The sequence below is a fragment of the Aulonocara sp. 'chitande type north' Nkhata Bay genome, linkage group LG22, assembly GCF_057382095.1.
Source record: "Aulonocara sp. 'chitande type north' Nkhata Bay isolate Kocher_YH1m ecotype deep benthic linkage group LG22, A_spYH_male_GT1.1, whole genome shotgun sequence".
NCBI classification, from domain to species: Eukaryota; Metazoa; Chordata; class Actinopteri; order Cichliformes; family Cichlidae; genus Aulonocara; species Aulonocara sp. 'chitande type north' Nkhata Bay.
In genome coordinates this window covers 35,283,871-35,303,127 of record NC_141364.1, presented here as the reverse complement: position 1 = coordinate 35,303,127, position 19,257 = coordinate 35,283,871, and the positions used below count along the sequence as shown (strand labels likewise).

At 40.2% G+C, this 19,257-nt stretch overlaps 1 protein-coding gene across 1 annotated transcript in view; it reads right to left on the bottom strand.

Moving 5' to 3' along the window:
* LOC147304583 (thrombospondin type-1 domain-containing protein 7A-like) overlaps positions 1-19,257 on the bottom strand; it is a 189,902-nt gene that overhangs the window by 125,468 nt on the left and 45,177 nt on the right. Inside the window, exons 2-4 of the mRNA XM_086279217.1 lie at positions 17,653-18,778; positions 15,572-15,820; positions 2,545-2,726 (exon numbers count right to left, since the gene is read on the bottom strand). Coding sequence (XP_086135343.1) covers positions 2,545-2,726; positions 15,572-15,820; positions 17,653-18,778 — 1,557 coding nt within the window. The remainder of the gene's footprint in view (positions 1-2,544; positions 2,727-15,571; positions 15,821-17,652; positions 18,779-19,257) is intronic.

Sequence of the window (19,257 nt, the reverse complement as noted above, 5' to 3'; positions counted from 1 at the left end):
ATGGCTCTTTCCTCCAATCTCCTGGATGTCTTGGGATACGATGTCTTTGTCCCACCGGAAACAACTTCACTGAAGTGGGGGAGTGCTCTACAACCTACAAATGAAGAGTGATCCTGGGAGAGCTGGGACACATGCTTGTGACCTCAACAACTGCAAGACACCCTTGTCCCTAATTCCCAGCCACTTCTGCCAATGATCTCAAGATACAGTAGTCTGAACCAGAGTGTGACCCACACCCCACCATCAAAATGAGAAGAAGGTGCAAAAGGTGCAAAAGCGTAGTAATAATACATAATCTGACTGGTATTCAAAGGGTATAATATATGAATATGAATTATAGTTTGGTTTTCATGACTAGGAGTGGTGCTAATTAAAAAAATCAAGTCAACGAAAGTAGAAAAATGTTTTAATATATATTAATTTTATAGTATTTGGTAAACATAAACAGGGGGTGGCCACGAACAAGCTGAGAGGGATTTTTCTTGTTTTTCTGTCACTGCAAAAAAACCCAAAGATGCATAAAACTCATTGATACTTTTAATTATTGCTATGCATCTAACCTCCACCATGGTTAGAAAAGAAATCAGTTTGCATGTATTATTTAGAAAAAAATGGGGATTTTATGCTTTTATCCCTATGTAAATCATTAAAATTATGTGATTTAACTGGTATTTAAAGGGTTAAAATTATGGATTTGATTGAAATTTTGGTCTTGATGAACAGCACTGATGCTAATCTTAAAAACCAAGTCAAAAAAAATAATACAAGAAATTTCAGTAGCAATGCAATTATATACAATTGCGAGATTTGAGGTTGTCTTCCGGCTAGTGCAGTGGACAAACAAACTGGTGTTTAAAGGGTTATAAATTTAAAAAGTAATAATTATCTTATATTTATGAAAAGAACTGAAGTTACTTAAAAGCTTTATGCAGAAAAAATGGCAAAAACAAAACAAAACATAAAAATAATAAAAAATTACAGACCTAATCTGTTGGCCACTTTTGGCCACGAACAAGCTGAAAGTGATTTTGAACAAACCAGAGGGTTAAGAGGGATAAGCATAAAGGGAATATTGTTTTTACATTAAATAACCTTTCTACAACATGTCTAATTAGCTCAACAAACATCAGCAAACAAACAAACTAGCTAAAGTTCCTGACTTAGTTCCAGGGAGAAAAACAAAGGAGAGCTAACTTCACTCAGAAATAGTGAAAGATCTAAGAAAAGGCAAAACAGGACAGGAAGAAGAGAGGTTACATTTAAATTTAAGGGCTGCTTACTAACACTGCAGATTTAAAAATTATATGTAATGTCATGTGAAGCATCCTGCAAAAAGTAAGTATACTAATTTTGTGTTATTCAAATGTTGTATTACATTCTGGGTAGTTTTTTGCAGGATAAACAGGTTAGCTTACATGTGGTGATTTTTTACTGTAAAGCACTGTGTTGTGCACTGATACACTGTGGCTGTGGTACTTATGGCTACTGTTGGGTTACATCAAGTGTAGCACAGATTAATTTACATTTAAGATGATGATGCTTAGATTCATTCAGTGAATTCAATCATTATCCTACCTTTATACTGTTTATTATAAAGAACATATACAGTATACTATTAGTGTATGAAATGAAACTCAGCCAAGATTAGAAGCTTAGAAGCATCTAATTCCATCTTGTTGAGTTCAGATGTGTAAATCCACAAAGAGCAGCGGGTCAGTTGATCACAGCTTGTCCACTAAGAAAATCTGTCAGAGTTCATGTTAGAAATCATTGTGAGTTGTTGATATTTTCCCCATGCTGAGCCACTACAGCAGGTCTTTGTGTTCCCTCACTTGCAGACTCTCACTTTAACCCCTCATTGTTCTGTTCAGGTGTGTGTCCCACTCTACCATGTAGGCAACAGAAAATAGTTTTTTTTTTTTTTAATTCTCTTTTACTGCTTGTGTCCTAGGTAACAGATTCAAGTACATCCATTAGAATTTAGGTTTGAATAAAACTAGTATTTAGTCATGCACTAATATTATATTTGCAGAAGGTCCAGTTACCTGTGCACGAAAATAGATGATAGAATTGTCTTCACTGAGCTACTTTTTACTTTCTTGCTTTATGTCTATGGTATTCACTTTTACTTGAGTAAAGAAGTTGACTCAGTACTTCAAGATTTACTGGAGTATTTCTTAACACAAGTATCTGCACTATACAATGTCTGTACTATGCATGCCACCTCTGTTGAAATAGCATGCATATATAAAAAATTAGTATGAGAATTACAACACAAAATGCTTTCTCAATCTAAGCAACACTTCAAGTAATACACAGTGTTGTCATTCAGACAGATATTTTCCATTCATTCTGTTCCTTTGCTGTTTGCTTGTCTTACCTTTGAAATCAGTTCTTGTAAGGATGATAGTGGTTTTAAGATATAATGAAACAAGCCTTAATCAGACAATGAAACCGGATGGAGGTTAATTTTGAAAAAGACCAATGCAATAACAACATTTACCTTCTCAGGAGTGTTTTTGTTTAATAAAACAGAAAAATTACCTTCTTTGCTCCTGAGAGGACTAAGGTTTGATGGTGTGTCAGTGCTGGCTTGCACACAGTACACCTCCCGAGTCTGAGTACCACCTCCACACATTCCTGTATGGTTTCCACGTCGGCGGTCCTGCTGGCTCAGTAGCATGTCCACCTTGCACTCTGTCCATTCTGTGGTCTTCCAGCTGTACCTGCGGATGTGTGACAACAAGAAGAATATATAGGTATAGCTCCTTTGTGAATCAATAAATAAACTGATAACATGGAACAACATTTTTGCTCATTATTTTCTAAGAAAGATGCAGATACAAGCAAAAACTATCAAACTGTGAAGGTGAAGTACAGCTATTGAGACCATTAATCAGCGAGTCGCACAGCCTACTTGATAATAGGCTTCATTTTCTGACTATCACACATACTTTCAGCTTTAAGGAGCTGAGCAGGTCTTCTGTGCCATTGACAAGTTGCTGCTTGTCTTCCTGCAGCGACTGCTGACATATTAATTTAGTGTTTCTGACCATGAAACAACGGTCAGAATAGAATCAAATCAAACTAGCACATGACTTCGAGTAAATATATGGTTTATAAAAAAATGTGTAAACATGCATCATGAAGGGGCTCATAGAGACCACAACAGTTTTCAATGAAGTGTACAATAAGAGTAAAATTGCTGTATATTATTTATATAGGTGTGTGAGTTGATTAGAGTATTATGTGAAGGTAATCCTTTAAATAAGGAAAGAAGAAAAGAAAAGGGTGCTAGCAGAGAGATTTAAAAGTAATTAGAAAAAGGAAAACATTTTTGAAAATGACAGAAAGGAAGAGAATGACTGTAACTAAAGTGGAGTGAGTGTCATGGTCCCCGTGCCTGTGCAGCCGGCCCCGCAAGGCTACATGTGTTTTTGTTTACTCTCCCTTTCTCTTGCCTCTCCGCCTGGGCGGAGCTCACTGCGGGCTCCCGCCCTTGGCCCTCACACCTGTTGCCCGTCAGGCTGCCATTATGTGTCTGCCATTTAAGGCCGAGACGCAGTCTCAACGCTGGATGATTGTGTGAGACACATTAGTGAGCCTCTAGCCTCAGTGAAGTTTCCGTGTGTAAATCTGTGATTCTGCGTAACCGATCTCTCTTGTGAGTAGTTTTCCTGGACCCGTAACCTACCCGCTGTGTGGACATGTGTGAAGAAGAGAGCATGTGTGAGAGAGCTTCCCCTTCTCGGATTTTCCCCCTGGACCCTAGTAACTCCGAATTTCCCCCACTGTATATATTCTGCACCTGATGATTGTGTAAATAAAACTGAACTCTGCTCTGCGCTTGAGTCCCCGCCATCGCTTGTGACAGTGAGCTGATTCTGAGATCATTTGGATCAAATGATGCTCCACCCCATATGGCAGTGCAGATGTAGGCCTTAAGCAATTAATGATCCAGTAAGTGTGACTAGAAACAGAAAATGTAAAAGAGAAAATCTTGCTAAGCACCAATGAGGGTGCCCTCCAGTGGACTAATCGACTATAAGTGATTCATGAGTTAATAATAAGTATAACTAGAAGCAAAAACCTTAAGACCACGCATGTATAAGCAAAACAAGAAATTAGATGTGACCGAGCATGCTTGAATGTGGACATTGTTAGGGATAGTAATGTTTATATAGGAGCACTGACTGTGATTGCTGAAATTAACAATCTATAATCTACGGGCAGTGGTGAATAATATATTGGTGATACAATGTAATCAGGACAAAACTGATAATAAAGTTATGAATGAATAAATAAATAAATAAATAAATAAATAAATAAATAAATAAGGCAAATTAAACAGGATATGGTATAAATGCAATAAAAAATAGACAGGCTAAATACTGTACTATGTAAACTCATATTAAACAATAATGGGATATCTATAAAGAAAAAAGGGAAGTAGCAGTAAAGATGAAATCATTGCCTGAATATAAACTCAAAACAAACAGAAACTCAAGGAATGAGAACATTTTTGGGTTTAGTATTGAAGTATCAAGATGATGCTTTGGTAAACACATCACTGCAGACGTGTTTACCAAAGCCAAGCTGCAGTAATCGAGCAGATTGTGTAATCAGCCACACTCACAGCAGCCCTAGAGTTAAATCCATTTTTGGGAATTCCAGAGGTTTTTGGAATGAAGATGTAAATAGCAGCATGTGAACAGCTTTTCCTACACTAACACAGCCTCTGATAGTCAGAGAGGTGAATGACCCCATAATTCTAAATGTTCCAGGAAGTTTGGCTCCTTGGTCACAGGAGAGGAAAGCCTGGTTAAGAGCACAGAAGCATCTTGTGACAGCAGAGTGGCTGAAGAGCTGTCGGCATTGAAGGACTGGATGGAGTACACAAGGAGCGAAAAAATTAATGCTGACCAAATAGCAGGCAGAGCTGACCAACTGGAAAATGAAATCAGAGAAACAATGGAAGCTGAGAAACAACCAGATAGAATAGATCTGCACGTGTACCATACACACCCTATTTGCTAGAGAAATTAATAAACCAGAGATGTTGGAAGAAATTTCTGGCACATGTAAAAAGTGTGGTCGAGGGGATACAAAATGAGAGAGCTGGAGCAAAATTCAGCCCCTGTGGCATCCCTCACCAGATCTGGGGGTCCAAAGGCTCATTGAGTGGAACATGAAAGAAAACTCTCTCCGAAAAGAAAAGCAACTACATAAACACATCCTTCACTTTCCCAATGACTTTTCTCATCACAGAGTGAATCCTTTTAAAGATCCATTAATGAATCAAAATAATAATCATTGGTGCCAGAAGGAAGTCCTTTTGATCACTCTTCTGGCCCAAAAGAAGATCCTACTGCAATCTAGGGTTGGCAGATAAGCTGGCAGACCTCACTGAGGGTGCAAATTAATTTATCAGTGCTTTAGAGGAGAGCAGTGCTGGAGTAATGCTGGAGACATCAAAGTTCTGTTAATGCATGTGGTAGGTAAACGCGTTACTGGAGATGTGTTTACCAAGGCTAAGCTCCCACAGTTATGCCAAAGGAAAGACAGTGAAGGGTTTGGAGGACATCACACAGACATGTAGGAGGTACTGAGAACATTTTATCCAGAAAGAGTAGACCCCTCCAGAGTGAAGGGAGAAAAAATTACAGATGATTAATATCTTTCCAAATTTCTTCACAACTTTCAAAGCAGATTCAAAGGTGAAACAGGCAGTATTTGGAACAGAAACCCTGTTTAAGGTAATGACAGTGGAGGCCATGCTACATGAAGTGCAAAAGTGAGTGGAAATGTGGTAGGCCTGAATAAGCTGGCATGGCTGTTGGTTGTAGATCATATTGTCCATCATGTTAACGGTTAGGAAAAACACCAAGCAAATAAAATGAACAAATGTTTGACAAATAAACTGAGACAACTAAAGCTGGGAAAACTAACCAAACAAAAGAAAGACAAGATGAAAGGTGCTGTTGGTGACCACTGATCCAGAAGCAAACCACAAGCACCAGCTCTAGCTGTAGCAATGCTGCAACCTTCAGCACATCATTAATCCAACAGGTCCTTGAGGCAGATGAGGTATGAGTTAACATGACCAACAACCAGGACTAAGGCAGTCTGGACAACACCAACTGTATAATCATTCTCATCCCACACTTCAACAGAGTGAAGAACTCATTGTTATTTATTCCTGGTGTCTTACTATTTATATTTTATTCCTGAACATTTGGCGTGGAGCACCCATAATTTTGTTGTACACATACAATGACAATAAAGGGCTATTCTATTTTAGTGCAAATAATGTATGTTGGGGTTACAATTAGCATGGTCATTGAAGGAGAGACTATCCCGTTAAACAATAGATCGACTCTGGTATGACATGAATTGAACTTACTATTATCAATACTAGATGAAGACCCATCATGCATTGGTGATACCGTGCTTGAATGAGTCACATAAACTAGGTCCCATGTGGGAATCTGCTCTGAAAGTACTTGAGTGGATTCTACCTGAAAATAAACAAATTCATGTTTCAGCAGCAGTGATTGGTACCATTAGAATATTGATAAATGTTTGTGATGGCAGCCAAGAGCCTGGTGAGTAAGACAACCATGGAAATTACTCTACAGCAAGCAATAGGTATCCGCCCTCTATTGAAGTGTTAATAAATCATAAGTTTCTGCAATACAACAATTTTTAGCAATTCAACATCCTGACTCCAAGACTATTGTTTGGTCCGTTGCCTCAGAGCAATCAATGCATCATGAATCACTGCTTCACACTGTTGTTTCTGATGCTCAGCTGTATACTGTGATTGATTTGTGTTCAGCTTTTTTCATTTACCCTTGCACTGCCGTGTGAAGGCTGTGTGCAGGCAGGAAAAGGACCCAAAGTGCAGACTCACGGCAGGCAAAAGTGCACTCCAAAACTCAGCATTGATTGCTGGATGACAAAACGTAACAAAAGCCCAAAAACACAAAACACTGGGTCGACGACCCAGGCACCCTAACATGCACCTTGATTCACAAATTCTCTTTGGACAGTAGTACACCTATACCACCTGACCTAGGTTTGAATTGCAATTCAGCCAACAAAAACACACAGAAGTGTCTTGGTAGACAACTTTGTGGGGAAAGGATGCTGATGACTGTCAGATCTATGTCCCTTTAAAGAAAAAAGGCACATACTCTACACAGCCATTACTTTAGTGTCTCGATGACATTGAGGCTTGGATGTCTCTTAACTTTTTAAAATTCAATGATAGAAAAACAGAGGCGATGGTTTTTGGTAGCCCCACCGAGACCCCCGATGTGTATTTAGATACCTTGGCACAGTATGTTAAACTAGCTGTCACAACCCTGGGGGTCAAAGTGGACTGTGATCTGAAGTTTGAAAATCAGATTAAGGCAGTGATAAAAAGCTAGCTTATTTCAGCTCAGGCAGCTGGCAAAAAAAAGCCATTAGGACACATTTCCCCTATTTTAGCTTCACTTCACTGGCTGCCCATTTCTTTTAGGATTCAATTTAAAATTCTTTTATTTGCTTTTAAAGCTCTCCGTGGCCTAGGCCCATCTTATCTCTCTGAGCTGCTACAGCCTTATACACCCACCCGCTCTCTCAGGTCAGCTGATCAGCTGCTCCTGAATGTACCCAGGACTGGGCGTAAACTTAGAGGAGATCGTGCTTTTGCTGTAGCAGCTCCCAATCTCCCTTTAGAGATTAGACAGGCCACTTCCCTGCCTGTTTCTTTACCCTGGCCTTTGAGATGTGGGTTTTTAGTTTTATTTTAGTTGTTTTTAGTTTATTCTTTGCTGTTTTATCTTGTTTTCTTTTTTAATATAGGGCTGTTTTAATTTTTATGTATTATGTGTTTGTTTATTTATTTTTGGTGTTTTCTTTTATTCTACTGTTTTAACTTATTTTCTGTACAGCACTTTGGTCCTGTGCTGGCCATTTTAAAGTGCTATATAGATCAAACTGGATTGGATTGGAAAGGAGGCTAATTGCTCCTTCCCAAACAGAAGCTGTGACCAAAGCGCCCAAACAGTTAACCATGGGCCAGGTGTTTTCTTTCCTGTGAATGGCAGAATATAGCCGCCTGTGGATCAGCTATAATATGGACAATAAGTCGAGATCAGCTATAATATGGACAATAAGTCGAAGCAACAATAAAGCCAAGCTGCAATGGACAGAAGGTGCAGAAGGAGTCTTTGAGGCACTGAAGAAAGATATATAGTCTACCCCATCACTGGGCAATGGCTACTGATTACTTTAAACCAATATATAAATGAAACTGAATGAAATTGAAATGCTGTACTCATGCGAGACACCCCCATGTATGAAGCCTCGAGCTTATTACTGCACTAAACTTGACAACATAGAAGCTGGCCTGCCACCCAGTTATCAGGACCAGGCAGCTGCAGCTGCAGCTTTTAAAAAGGCATCTTTATTGACAATTGGCTACCCAGTGATACTTCATACATCACACCAGTTTACTACTCCAGATTTGTTTCTACCCAACCAAGGTGTACGGGCTATGAAGGCAATTCTCAAAGTTCCAGAACTGAACCACTGGTGCAACACTGCGCACCCTGCAACCAGGATGATGTTGCCAACTGATAGCAACTCACATGATTGTTAGAGCATACTGAGAAGCTTAAGCACATGAGGATTTGCACAATAAAAACAATAGTTGCTGATCTTACTGTATTTGTGGACAACTCCTGTTTTCAGGATGAAAAGGTTGACTATGCTGGTTATGCCGCTGTTCAACTAAACTCTGCTGTTGAGACTTTCACAACCATACAAGCACGAATGGTTGATCAGCTGTGCTCTCCACAACCTGACAGCTGCCTGTAAAATAGCTACAGGTAAAAGATTAAATGTTTACTCCAATTTGCTTGTGCCATGTGCCATGTCAGCGCTAACAACTGAAAGCAGAGAGGCTTCCATCGCGCAGATGGAACACCAATAGCACATGGGGAAGCTGTCTCACAATTAATAGAAGCTCTACAACTCCCCTCTGTTGTACTAGCAATTAAATGCCCGGCATATCAGAAAACTGACACCATGGTAGCTAAAGGCAACAGTGAAGCAGATGAAGTAGCAAAACAGGCAGCAGTGCCATGATGGCACCTGTGTTAACAGATGCAGCTGCTCACCCTTGGTCAGTCTGAATTCGCTTATAGTTGCTCAGGAAAAGGCTAACGAGCAAAAAAACCATCCCTGGATACAGTGAGGTGCACTCAGAACCATTCAACCACCTGATGTTGGTCTTACTGAGAAGTCACAGACATTTTTCTGGGTCAACACACTGACGCAAGAATACTGTGTCAGCCTGTATGGAGCAGAAGAGGAAGACTCTTTAGATTTATAATGTGCTACAATAAACCTCATGCACAATGCTTGCAAGTTTATGATGTAGGCAATGGCACATGGCTGTTAGATGTCGTTTTTTGGTTTTGTGATAAAGATAAATACATAAATTCAGTATTACCACCTAACTGGACAGACATATGTGCACCAGTCATATTAACAGGACAAATCAACTAACCAGCAACAAACTTTATGAGATTCCAGATGCCTCACCTTATTATGTCTTTATGGAAAATTTTAGCTATTTAGATATTTTTAAAGTAGCTCAAGATTGTTTGATCACACCAGGCCATGCAGAAGAATAGTAACTTTTGCGTGCTCTGTTAATTAATATTAACCCTATAATACCCTTTGTACCATATTTGATACTGAGACATCTATCTCATCAACATGATGAATACTTGCCATAATTTCAAAATGTTATGGACAAAATTCTTTTTTTGTCTAAAATTAACATTGTTGTTAACAAAAAGTTGCCAAAAATGGGCAATGTATCAAGTGCAATACAAAAAATATATAACAAATATATCATGACGAACATGATATAGCAAAAACATTTTGTGGATTTTGTCATAAGCGTTAATAAACATCTCAGTTCCAAAAAAATCTGAATTTTCCAGCTATTTTTTGATGGGTTGGGTCTTACAGGGCTAACTCCCAGAGTTATTCCCCCTGAAATACTGTTTTGAGAGTAGTTAATCATTTATGTTCATTTCAGTAGAGTGGTACAAGAAAGTCAAATTGGTGGTGGGGTTACTAATCCTACTCCTATCGACAGTGTCTAAAGCTGAGTGATCTAAACAGGACCAAGTCAGATAGGGAGTCCCCTGAAAACCTGTGCCACCCTGACAATCCTATACAGCGGTCCCTCGTTTATTGCGGGAGTTATGTTCTAACAATAACCTGCGATAAGTGAAATCTGCGACGTAGCCAGCTTTATTTTTTACAATTATTATAGATGTTTTAAGGCTGTGAAACCCCTCACTACACACTTTATACACTTTTCTCAGACAGGCATGAACATTTTCACACTTTTCTGTTTTGTTTAAACTCTCAAAGTTCAAACCTTGTTAGAAAAAAAAGTCCAGAATTATAGAACAAAACCAAAGATCAAACCCTGTTTTCAGGTCCAGAACATGAGAACAGAGCAGCTGCCAGAGAATTCAACATTAATGAATCAATGATACGGAAGTGGAGGAAGCAAGAAGAATCAGTTGAATAAAGTTTGATTTATCTGACTGTTTTGTTTCACTTAATGCGCCTTATAATCCAAAAAATACGCTAACTTCTACCTTCCTTTAGCATGTCCAGAAGTCTAACTTTTTGTGCGATGGTTAGCATCTTCCTCTGCCTTTTGGGTGCTACTGCAGGCGCCTTTGACGCTGCAAAAATTTCATCGATATTGTTGTGTTTGTTGGGGAGAAAACTTACAAACATACAGTGCAGCACTTCAGAGTCAGACTGCTAGGATCGAAGATTTATGTGAATTTTACAAGTTGAACACATGCTGTACTGTACAGGAGGCACGGCACGGAGGAGATTGATTGACAATGGTCTACAGCTGATCAGGACGCAGACCACGATGCGCTGAAAAAAAAAAAAGCATGCAAAATGGCACAAAAAAACAGCGAGGCCGCGAAAGGTGAACCGCATTATAGCGAGGGACCACTGTAGCGAGGAACAAGCACAGCTTGAAAATGGAAGGATTAGTGCTACAGTGAGATTTGCAGTCTCAAAAACAGAATAGTTTATTTTTCATTTGATGCAGAAATCATCAGTGTGGGCACAGCCAAGAAAACAAACAGAACAATCAAGAATGAAAACACAACTAACCTACTAGACTGAAAATCCGAAAATTAAATACAGGCGTGTAACCTCCCTCCCTACACGGGAGAAATGGTTTTGAAGAAAAAGGTTTCCCACCCCTACAGCTACCAGGTCTATTTGCTTTATAAATATTACTGTATACTTTATAATATATACTGTAACTATTATAAAAATATTATTCATAATGTTTTTATAATATTTACAGTATATACAGAAAAAAACTAACTAGCTCTTCTAGATGCAGAAACTTGGTCACACAATACACAGCTAAACACACAACATGGCCATGATGGAAACAGAAAGTAGGCGGGGCCAGCTATGGCGTTATTTTTATGCCACTATTCTGAGCGCACGCAAAAAAATTTTTGCAGGTGCAAGTGTTGCATTTTGAGGAGAAATTTATTTTGAGTGAAGAAAAGCTAAATTTAAGTGAACAAAATTAATTCCTGCGTGCAAAAACTGTATTTCAGTGTTTGCTATTACACACACACACACACACACACACAACAGCAGCCCCTCTCACTCAGTTTTTGCATTTGTGCTCGCTCGCAATGTGTTGCTCGCGCTCTCAACATTTCTGCCTGTGCGCGCTCAACTCTTTCTCTACACCGTTATATTTGTGCCACAAAACCAGCCAATCACAGACTTGGATGTGTAAAAATCTGATTGGCTGTTCTGGTCTCCAATCAGCTCGAAGTGACGAAATGCAATATCCCACAATGCATTTTGTCCAAAACTCAAACGAGGCAGTGGCAGAGGAACACAGAGTGGCGGAGTTTGAAATATTACTCTGTCTGGGTCACAAAATAAACTTTTAAGATTTTTTCATGTGAGAATGTTTCTGTGTAAACTTCAAATATCTGGTCGATTTATCAAGACATCACATATTTGCATGAGTGCTCTGACGTTTTCGGAGATGCCTGTTACCCACCAGCTGACCGCACAGCTGGACTGGCCATTGAGCATCCCGCACATTTTCCGGGTGGGCTGATGTGATTTTTCATTTTTCTGTTTGTTTGTTTGTTTTTGTAACGGTATAAACAATGAAAGGTGGTGGATTAGCCAATTGGTCATGATCAGCTCTGGGCTGGACCAATTACAACACATCTGTATTGAGGGGAAAAGGAACGCGATTCGTCCCGGAGAATGAAAAAAGACACAAAGCTGAAGTTATTCTGTCTTTGCTGCACAGCTGCCTCTTCTTCTCTCATTCTCTCCCCCTCCCTCTCCTGTTGCTACTTCAATCATGAAACTGATCAATGATCAGCTGATCGTCTCTCTCGTTTGTTTAGCTCCCACTTTGCGCCAGAAACAGGAAACCAGCGGATGTCACGCTAAACAACAGCAGCACGTTTAAGCTTGATAAGCTGTTGCTAGAATTTATTTAATATTACTTTCTAGGATCAGCTGATGTTTGCTGGAGCCACAGCTGTAAAAGCTGCTGCTCATGATATCGGTTTGGATATGTGGTGAGAGGGAAACATGAAGGTGATACAAATCATACATATATACCAACAACACAGTGTACATCACTGTCACAACAGCGTTTGTTTTAGTTCAAAGGCTTTATGGTTTTTCCTATAATACCTGCTGGTGAAGTCAGTGATTTTTTGTCAGTTCAGCCTTTTATATTATGTTTAACCCGAGTGACCACCCGGTCAGCTGGTGGGTAACAGGCATCTCCGAAAACACTAGAGCACTTATGCAAATATGTGATGTCTTGATGAATCGAGCAGATATTAGAAGTTTACACAGAAACATTCTTGCATGAAAATATCTTAAAAGTTTATTTTGTGACCCAGACAGAGTAATATTTCAAACTCCATCACTCTGTGTTCCTCCGCCACTGCCTCGTTTGAGCTTTGGACAAAATGCATTCTGGGATATTGCATTTCGTCATTTCGAGCTGATTGGAGACCAGAACAGCCAATCAGATTTTTTCGCATCCAAGTCTGTGATTGGCTGGTTTTGTGGCACAAATATAACGGTGTAGAGAAAGAGTTGAGCGCGCACAGGCAGAAATGTTGAGAGCGCGAGCAACACATTGCGAGAGGGGCTGCTGTTGTGTGTGTGTGTGTGTGTGTGTGTGTGTGGGGGGGGGGGGGGGGCAAACTGTTTCACAGTCCTCATTCACCATTATCTATGAATGAATGATGCGACCAGTCATGGAGCGTGCAGATTTGGAAATTGAGGAGCATATTTGTGGACTTCAGCCCAAAATACTTTGAGGCAGTGGTTGTTAAGAGGATTTGGAAAACACCCACAGAGAACTTCAGTCTAATAGAGCAGCGGTCCCCAACCTTTTTTTGCGCCACGGACCGGTTTATGCCCGACAATATTTTCATGGACCGGCCTTTAAGGTGTCACGGATGAATACAACAAAATAAAACTAGTACCGGTACCGAAAAAAAGAAAATTTATTCATAACACACGTGAAAAGACCCAGGAAAACCGAGTTAACGATAAAAACGATAACGAAATAACGCTGAAAACCGATAAAAACCCTGAAAACCAGACATTTCACACCTGAGCCTCAACTCTCGTGGCCCGGTACCAAACGACTCACGGACCGGTACCGGTCCGAGGCCCGGGGGTTGGGGACCGTTGTAATAGACATTGTACCTGGCTGGCTCAAGGATTTGTTGTTGTCGACAATCCATCCTCCCACGACAACAATAACAACAACACCCCCAGTGTCTCACCTCTAGTTCCACATCCTCATTGCTGCAGTTGTAGCCCTGCACTCAGATCACATCACTCCAGCTGTCTCGCTCAACAGCTGCCCCTCCTCTGCCTGAGGATCTGGTCATGAGGGTGGTCTGGCAAATCTTGTCCCCAGCCACCCACTCACCAGACGACCACCACATGCCAATTCTTTGCTGCCACAACAACCTGCTTCCTGTTTGAGGAAGCTTGGCTCTCGGTGGCGGAACTGAGACCAACTGCCAGTGACCATCATCATCTCAGATGAGCTATCGTCTGACCTCTTGGACCTAGTTCCTAACCTTTTTCCCACAAGCACCTTCTTCCAGGAGGAAGCAAGGTTCCCATTGTAGTCGCTCAATGCTCCTAGAGCCCACTTCACCACCTGCATCTGCTGACGGTGGGCCCCAGCCAGGGTCCGCTGTTCTGCCTGCATCAGCTATCAGTTTTGAGGCATCACCACCACAGTGAGTAAAACTAATTAATTCCTGTGTTTTGTCCTGACGCAGGCACTAAAAATAAACATGAGTTTTCTGTTTTTGAGCCAGTGAGTTTCATGTTTACGCTTTTTGTTTCTGCGCTGGCTAATTGTGAATTTTCTGTCTTTTTCTAGCAGTAATACCTGTTTCTCTGTCTGGTTTTTAAGATTTTGAGCAGGCAGATATAATGAAAGTTGTCACTGAGATCTCAGTTTCTGAGTCAGTCCATATGAAAACTGAGTTTGGTGTTTCAGACTCTGGCAATGTCTCTACCAAGTGTTGGGATTGAAGATGTTTGATTTCTCTTACTGAAATAAGCGGTTATAATTATTTTCATACACACATTGCAAATGTGCTCATGAGAGTTGGCACTCAGTCTTTTGAAGGTCAAAAGCTTCGTTCGGCGTGATGTCCGGACTGATATATTGTAGGAAATGACTGCAAACACGCTTACACACATAGATTATGATTAGAATACGTCTCTGGGTCCGAGAGTCCCGAACATGATATTTTAAACCAATTTTGAATCACTAGAAGAACAATGGATAATAACATCAGATTATCAAGGCTTTTCTGTCTCTTACAGGCGATGGAGCAGATACCAGACGAGGTCATGGAAATACGAGGATGCTTCGCAGCAGACACCAAGACTGCCACGTCCATGCAGGAGGAAGATAGCTGCTATAATCTATGTTTTTGTCTCACTATATAATGTTGTACAGCCCACTTTAAGTTCATCCTTGTTGTGAGACATGCTGGAGGTCCACAGCGCTGTGTAAACTTGTAATTTCAACTGCCAAAAGAAAGGTAAATCCTTTTTTAAAAGACAGACCTTTCTCCTGAGGTTCCTTCCAAAAATTCTGAACACGACACAAGTTAATTGTGTTAGATCTTTCTCATGTAAAGACAGATTTTGTTTTTCTGAGTCAGTATGCAGAAAGTGTTTTCTTTCAGCAATAACACAGAAAAAAAAATAGAGTTTTGTGTTTTGAAGCCTGAGATGGACGAAGATTACTCCGCCCTGTACCACCCCAGAAAAAGAGGTGGGAAAGACGTGAGGTACAACCTGGCCTTGTTCTCTGTCTACCACAGGGAGGTATGGTCTAGAAGTTCATAATAACGAGTCATTTTCTGCTGCTTTAAGAAAATCGTACATTAAGTTAAGCACATGTACTTACGTAATGCAGGGTGGTACCACGTCACTCTGGGGGGTGCAGGGCTCCTTCTCCTCCAACTCTGGACAATCTATTCCTCCACCCACAGGGAACTGGGTCACTTTTCTAGTGCGAGTCCACACCGCCTTGGGACTGGTGGGGTCATAGCACTCCTTGGTGCAAGCAGACCATTTGGACCATTCAGTCACATCACAGTCTTTGGTTATCACACAAGCCTGGAAGGTCACTGGCAAAGTCTCCTGAGAGCATAGGCTGTAGAACATGAAAACAAAGACAGCAATGTACTCGATGTAACCACTTAAATGTAATAAAACATGTTTAGAACTGTGCAAAAGTCACAATCGATCCACATTTTTTATATTTTGTAGGAAAAACAGAAATACTGTAACTGACATAATATAAGAGTTATTAAAAAGAACAGGCTGTATGACGTGCTAAAATTTGGTTTGATGTAAAGAAAAAATATTTGAATGCTTTATAATTATGCAATATTTTATCTGTGTGCAAAATGACTGGAGCAAAAGCACAACATTTAAGTATGACAGTTGCATCACTGAAACATCACTGATCATATTTATAGTATAAACACAATATCCTCGGGTTCACAGAAAGCTGGCAGATAAAGAAAAGAAGAAAAGAGGAAGTCAGTGCGAATCAGAATCAGAACTCCGAGCTGCATTTCAGTGGCCATTTCTGTTGTTACCGTTCGTTCACTCCAAGGCTTTTCTCTGTCTGAGGCAGCTAATGTGATAATCGGCATATTGAAGTTCCAAGAATCCAAGTCATTTATTTATATTTTCTGTGGCTGCTTCCACAGGCCATGGCTTTGCTCTTGTTGTTTTTATCACTGCGTTTGCTTTACTTTTTTCAAAAGAAAATTATTTGCGATAATGATGTGATGCTTCTCTTTTTTCAGGTTCTCTAACACTTCCATTTTTCTTCTTTTCTGTATGTTTTAGATTTTAACACGCACACTTTCTTTGCTTTTCTGTGTTAATTGTTTTATTTTACTCTCATTTTGCCTCAATTGACCTGCAAGCCTCTGCATCATGTTTTGGTTATGACCATATGAGGCTTTAGATGTTAAATGGCCTGTTTCTTATTAAGGTTTATATGGCTCATGTGTAAAGCGTAAAGTTACTGAATTTACTAAATTTTAGATTTCAGATCCAAAGTTAACACTGTATATATCCCCCAGTCCTCTAGTCTGTGGTTAGATGCTCAAAGCTAACAATTATGTTTGCCACATTGACTGACATTGAGTATTTTAAACCCTGGGCTTATTAGCCTTTTTAATTATTTACTGTATATTTTAAGTTAAAAACAACAAACAAACAAATCAGCAACTGTATTTTGGTAAATGTGGCAGTTATTGGGTGGCTCATACGTTTAATACCACTTAGTTTAATTCAGAGTTAACATTCTCAAATACCAAAACATCAGCACCGACCTACAGTAACCTATCAAGGCAGCTACAAACTAACCAGTTGTGTGTACTACTTAACTTATATGATCTTTGAGTTGCTTAAACATTGACAGCAACAACTTTGTCAGCTGTGTCTCTGATATCCCTGCAGCCAGCCAGTGAATCAGGTTGTGGTTTATGGTGTGCTATAACCACATCAGCCTATTCCTGCCTCAGCTTTTGATGGATGCAAGTTGTGTTTTTAAAAGAAAAAAAATGAATGAATACAAAAACACTGATTGAGCTTGGAAGCTGTGTATATTAATTATGTTACGTTTTCATCAATTAAAACTGATAGTAATCTTGTTAATGGGGGCATGATAAAATATTTATAAAACACATTTTTGGGTGATTTTTCATCTTTATTAAAAAAATGAAATTATCATTGAGTTTAATTTAAAACCAGTAATGAATAGAATAACAATTGTCAACTCTAAGACAAGCTCAAATATCAGATCTCAAAGATTTAACTATAGCTGTCAGTCTGTAAATGATTTTTAAAAAAAGAAGACAAGCTAACATGCTGACAAAGAAAATGATATCAATACTCTATGAAGGATAGAACCATGACATCACAGATAACAGTTTATTTTCTTTATTGTATTTCAGTCATGGTTACCTTAGAGCTTCGACAGCCCCGCTCTTATGCACACAGGTCACTTCTCTGGTCTGAAAACCAGTTTGTAGGTCCCAGAACTTTCCTCCCGGGCGATTCTGACGATTCTTGTTTCTCTTCTTTTTGATGAGTTCTCTGGTCTCAGCATCTTTTGCTTTGCCCCTCTCCCTTAACCTCTCTTGGACTTTCTCTCTTAATTTCTCTCTTTTTTCTTTGTTTTTCGCTTTTTTCTGTCGTTTCGGCCGATCAGCCAGTAGCGATGGCCTGTCTGATTTCCTATTCCTGTTTCCCCTGCCCAGTTTTCTTTTGGATTTAAGTGGATTTTCGCCTTCTTTGGGCTGTTTGTCTCTTTCTTTTAACTGTTTTTCACCCTCTCTGGTCTGTTTGCCATCTCCTCTGGGTGGTTTTTCACCCTCTTTGGTGAGTTTGTCTCCCTCATTAGAAAGTTTATCACTTTCCCGGGGTTGTTTTTCACTCTCTCTTGGTGGTTTGTCTGCCTGTCGGGTTTGCCTTGGCAGTGGAACAGTGCATGGGCCCCAGGGACCCACCCTGAGACTGTAAAGGCTCTCTTCTCCCTGACAGGGACCTAGCTGGCATGTCTGAAATTCAGTCAGATTTGGGCAGGCTGCCCCACCAAACAATGGTGGAGCCAGGACAAAGCGAATGCGGTTCTGTAACCCTATCCCGCAGGTTTTAGAACAGGGAGTCCATGGGCTAAACTCAGACACCACACAGCACTGAGGACATGGGATGAGACAGGCCTGCTCTAGGCGTGGTTTGGGCTCAAAGTATTCACAGATTGCATCTTCTGCAGGTTCCCCCTTTGCTTTTTGAACACATCCCACCTCACGGGTCTGAATTCCTTCCTCTCCCTGAGTGCACGTAGTAGGACGCTGCACCCTTGCACTGCGCATCACTGGGACACACTGGTTCCAGGCACCCAGCTGCCAGTCATATAGCTCTTTGTGCCAGTCACACACCCTGAAGCAGCTCTGCTGGTTGTCTGGTCGTTCTGCTTGGTCACAGTTGGTATGCAGGGTGGTCCAACCTTCAGAATGAGCACACCATACCGCTCTACTCTGGCTGCCTCCAGGACCACATTCACTTCCCATACAACGACCCCATGGACCTGTGAAATGTACATAAACAGAGAGGTCAGAGAAGAATCAGCAGTCGTGCTTTTTGCAAAGGGAAAGTCACAGTTTTCATTAGCCATGTATCTTAATACATTTAGTTTCATATTTTAACCTTGTTTTTCTTGTTCTAACACTATACTAATCATTTTAATAAGTTAGGTCTGAGCAACAACTGTATAAAAACGCACAACATGGCTCCATTTCCTCAAAATTTTCCAGTTATAGGGGCTACCATGTCACATTTTTGAAACGAGATACTGCCACCCACTCACCCACTGGATGTGATCACACAAACTTCCCCCTGCACTTTTTACACAGCTTCACTGCTCTGGTTGTTTTTAACGATCTCTGCTGGTGGTTTTACTGTGTCTAATGGCTTGTTAAACTAAGGTAAATACAACCACAATGATACATTGCAAAAGGAATACATGTTAATCATCTTATAGATATATACCAGCGGTCCCCAACCTTT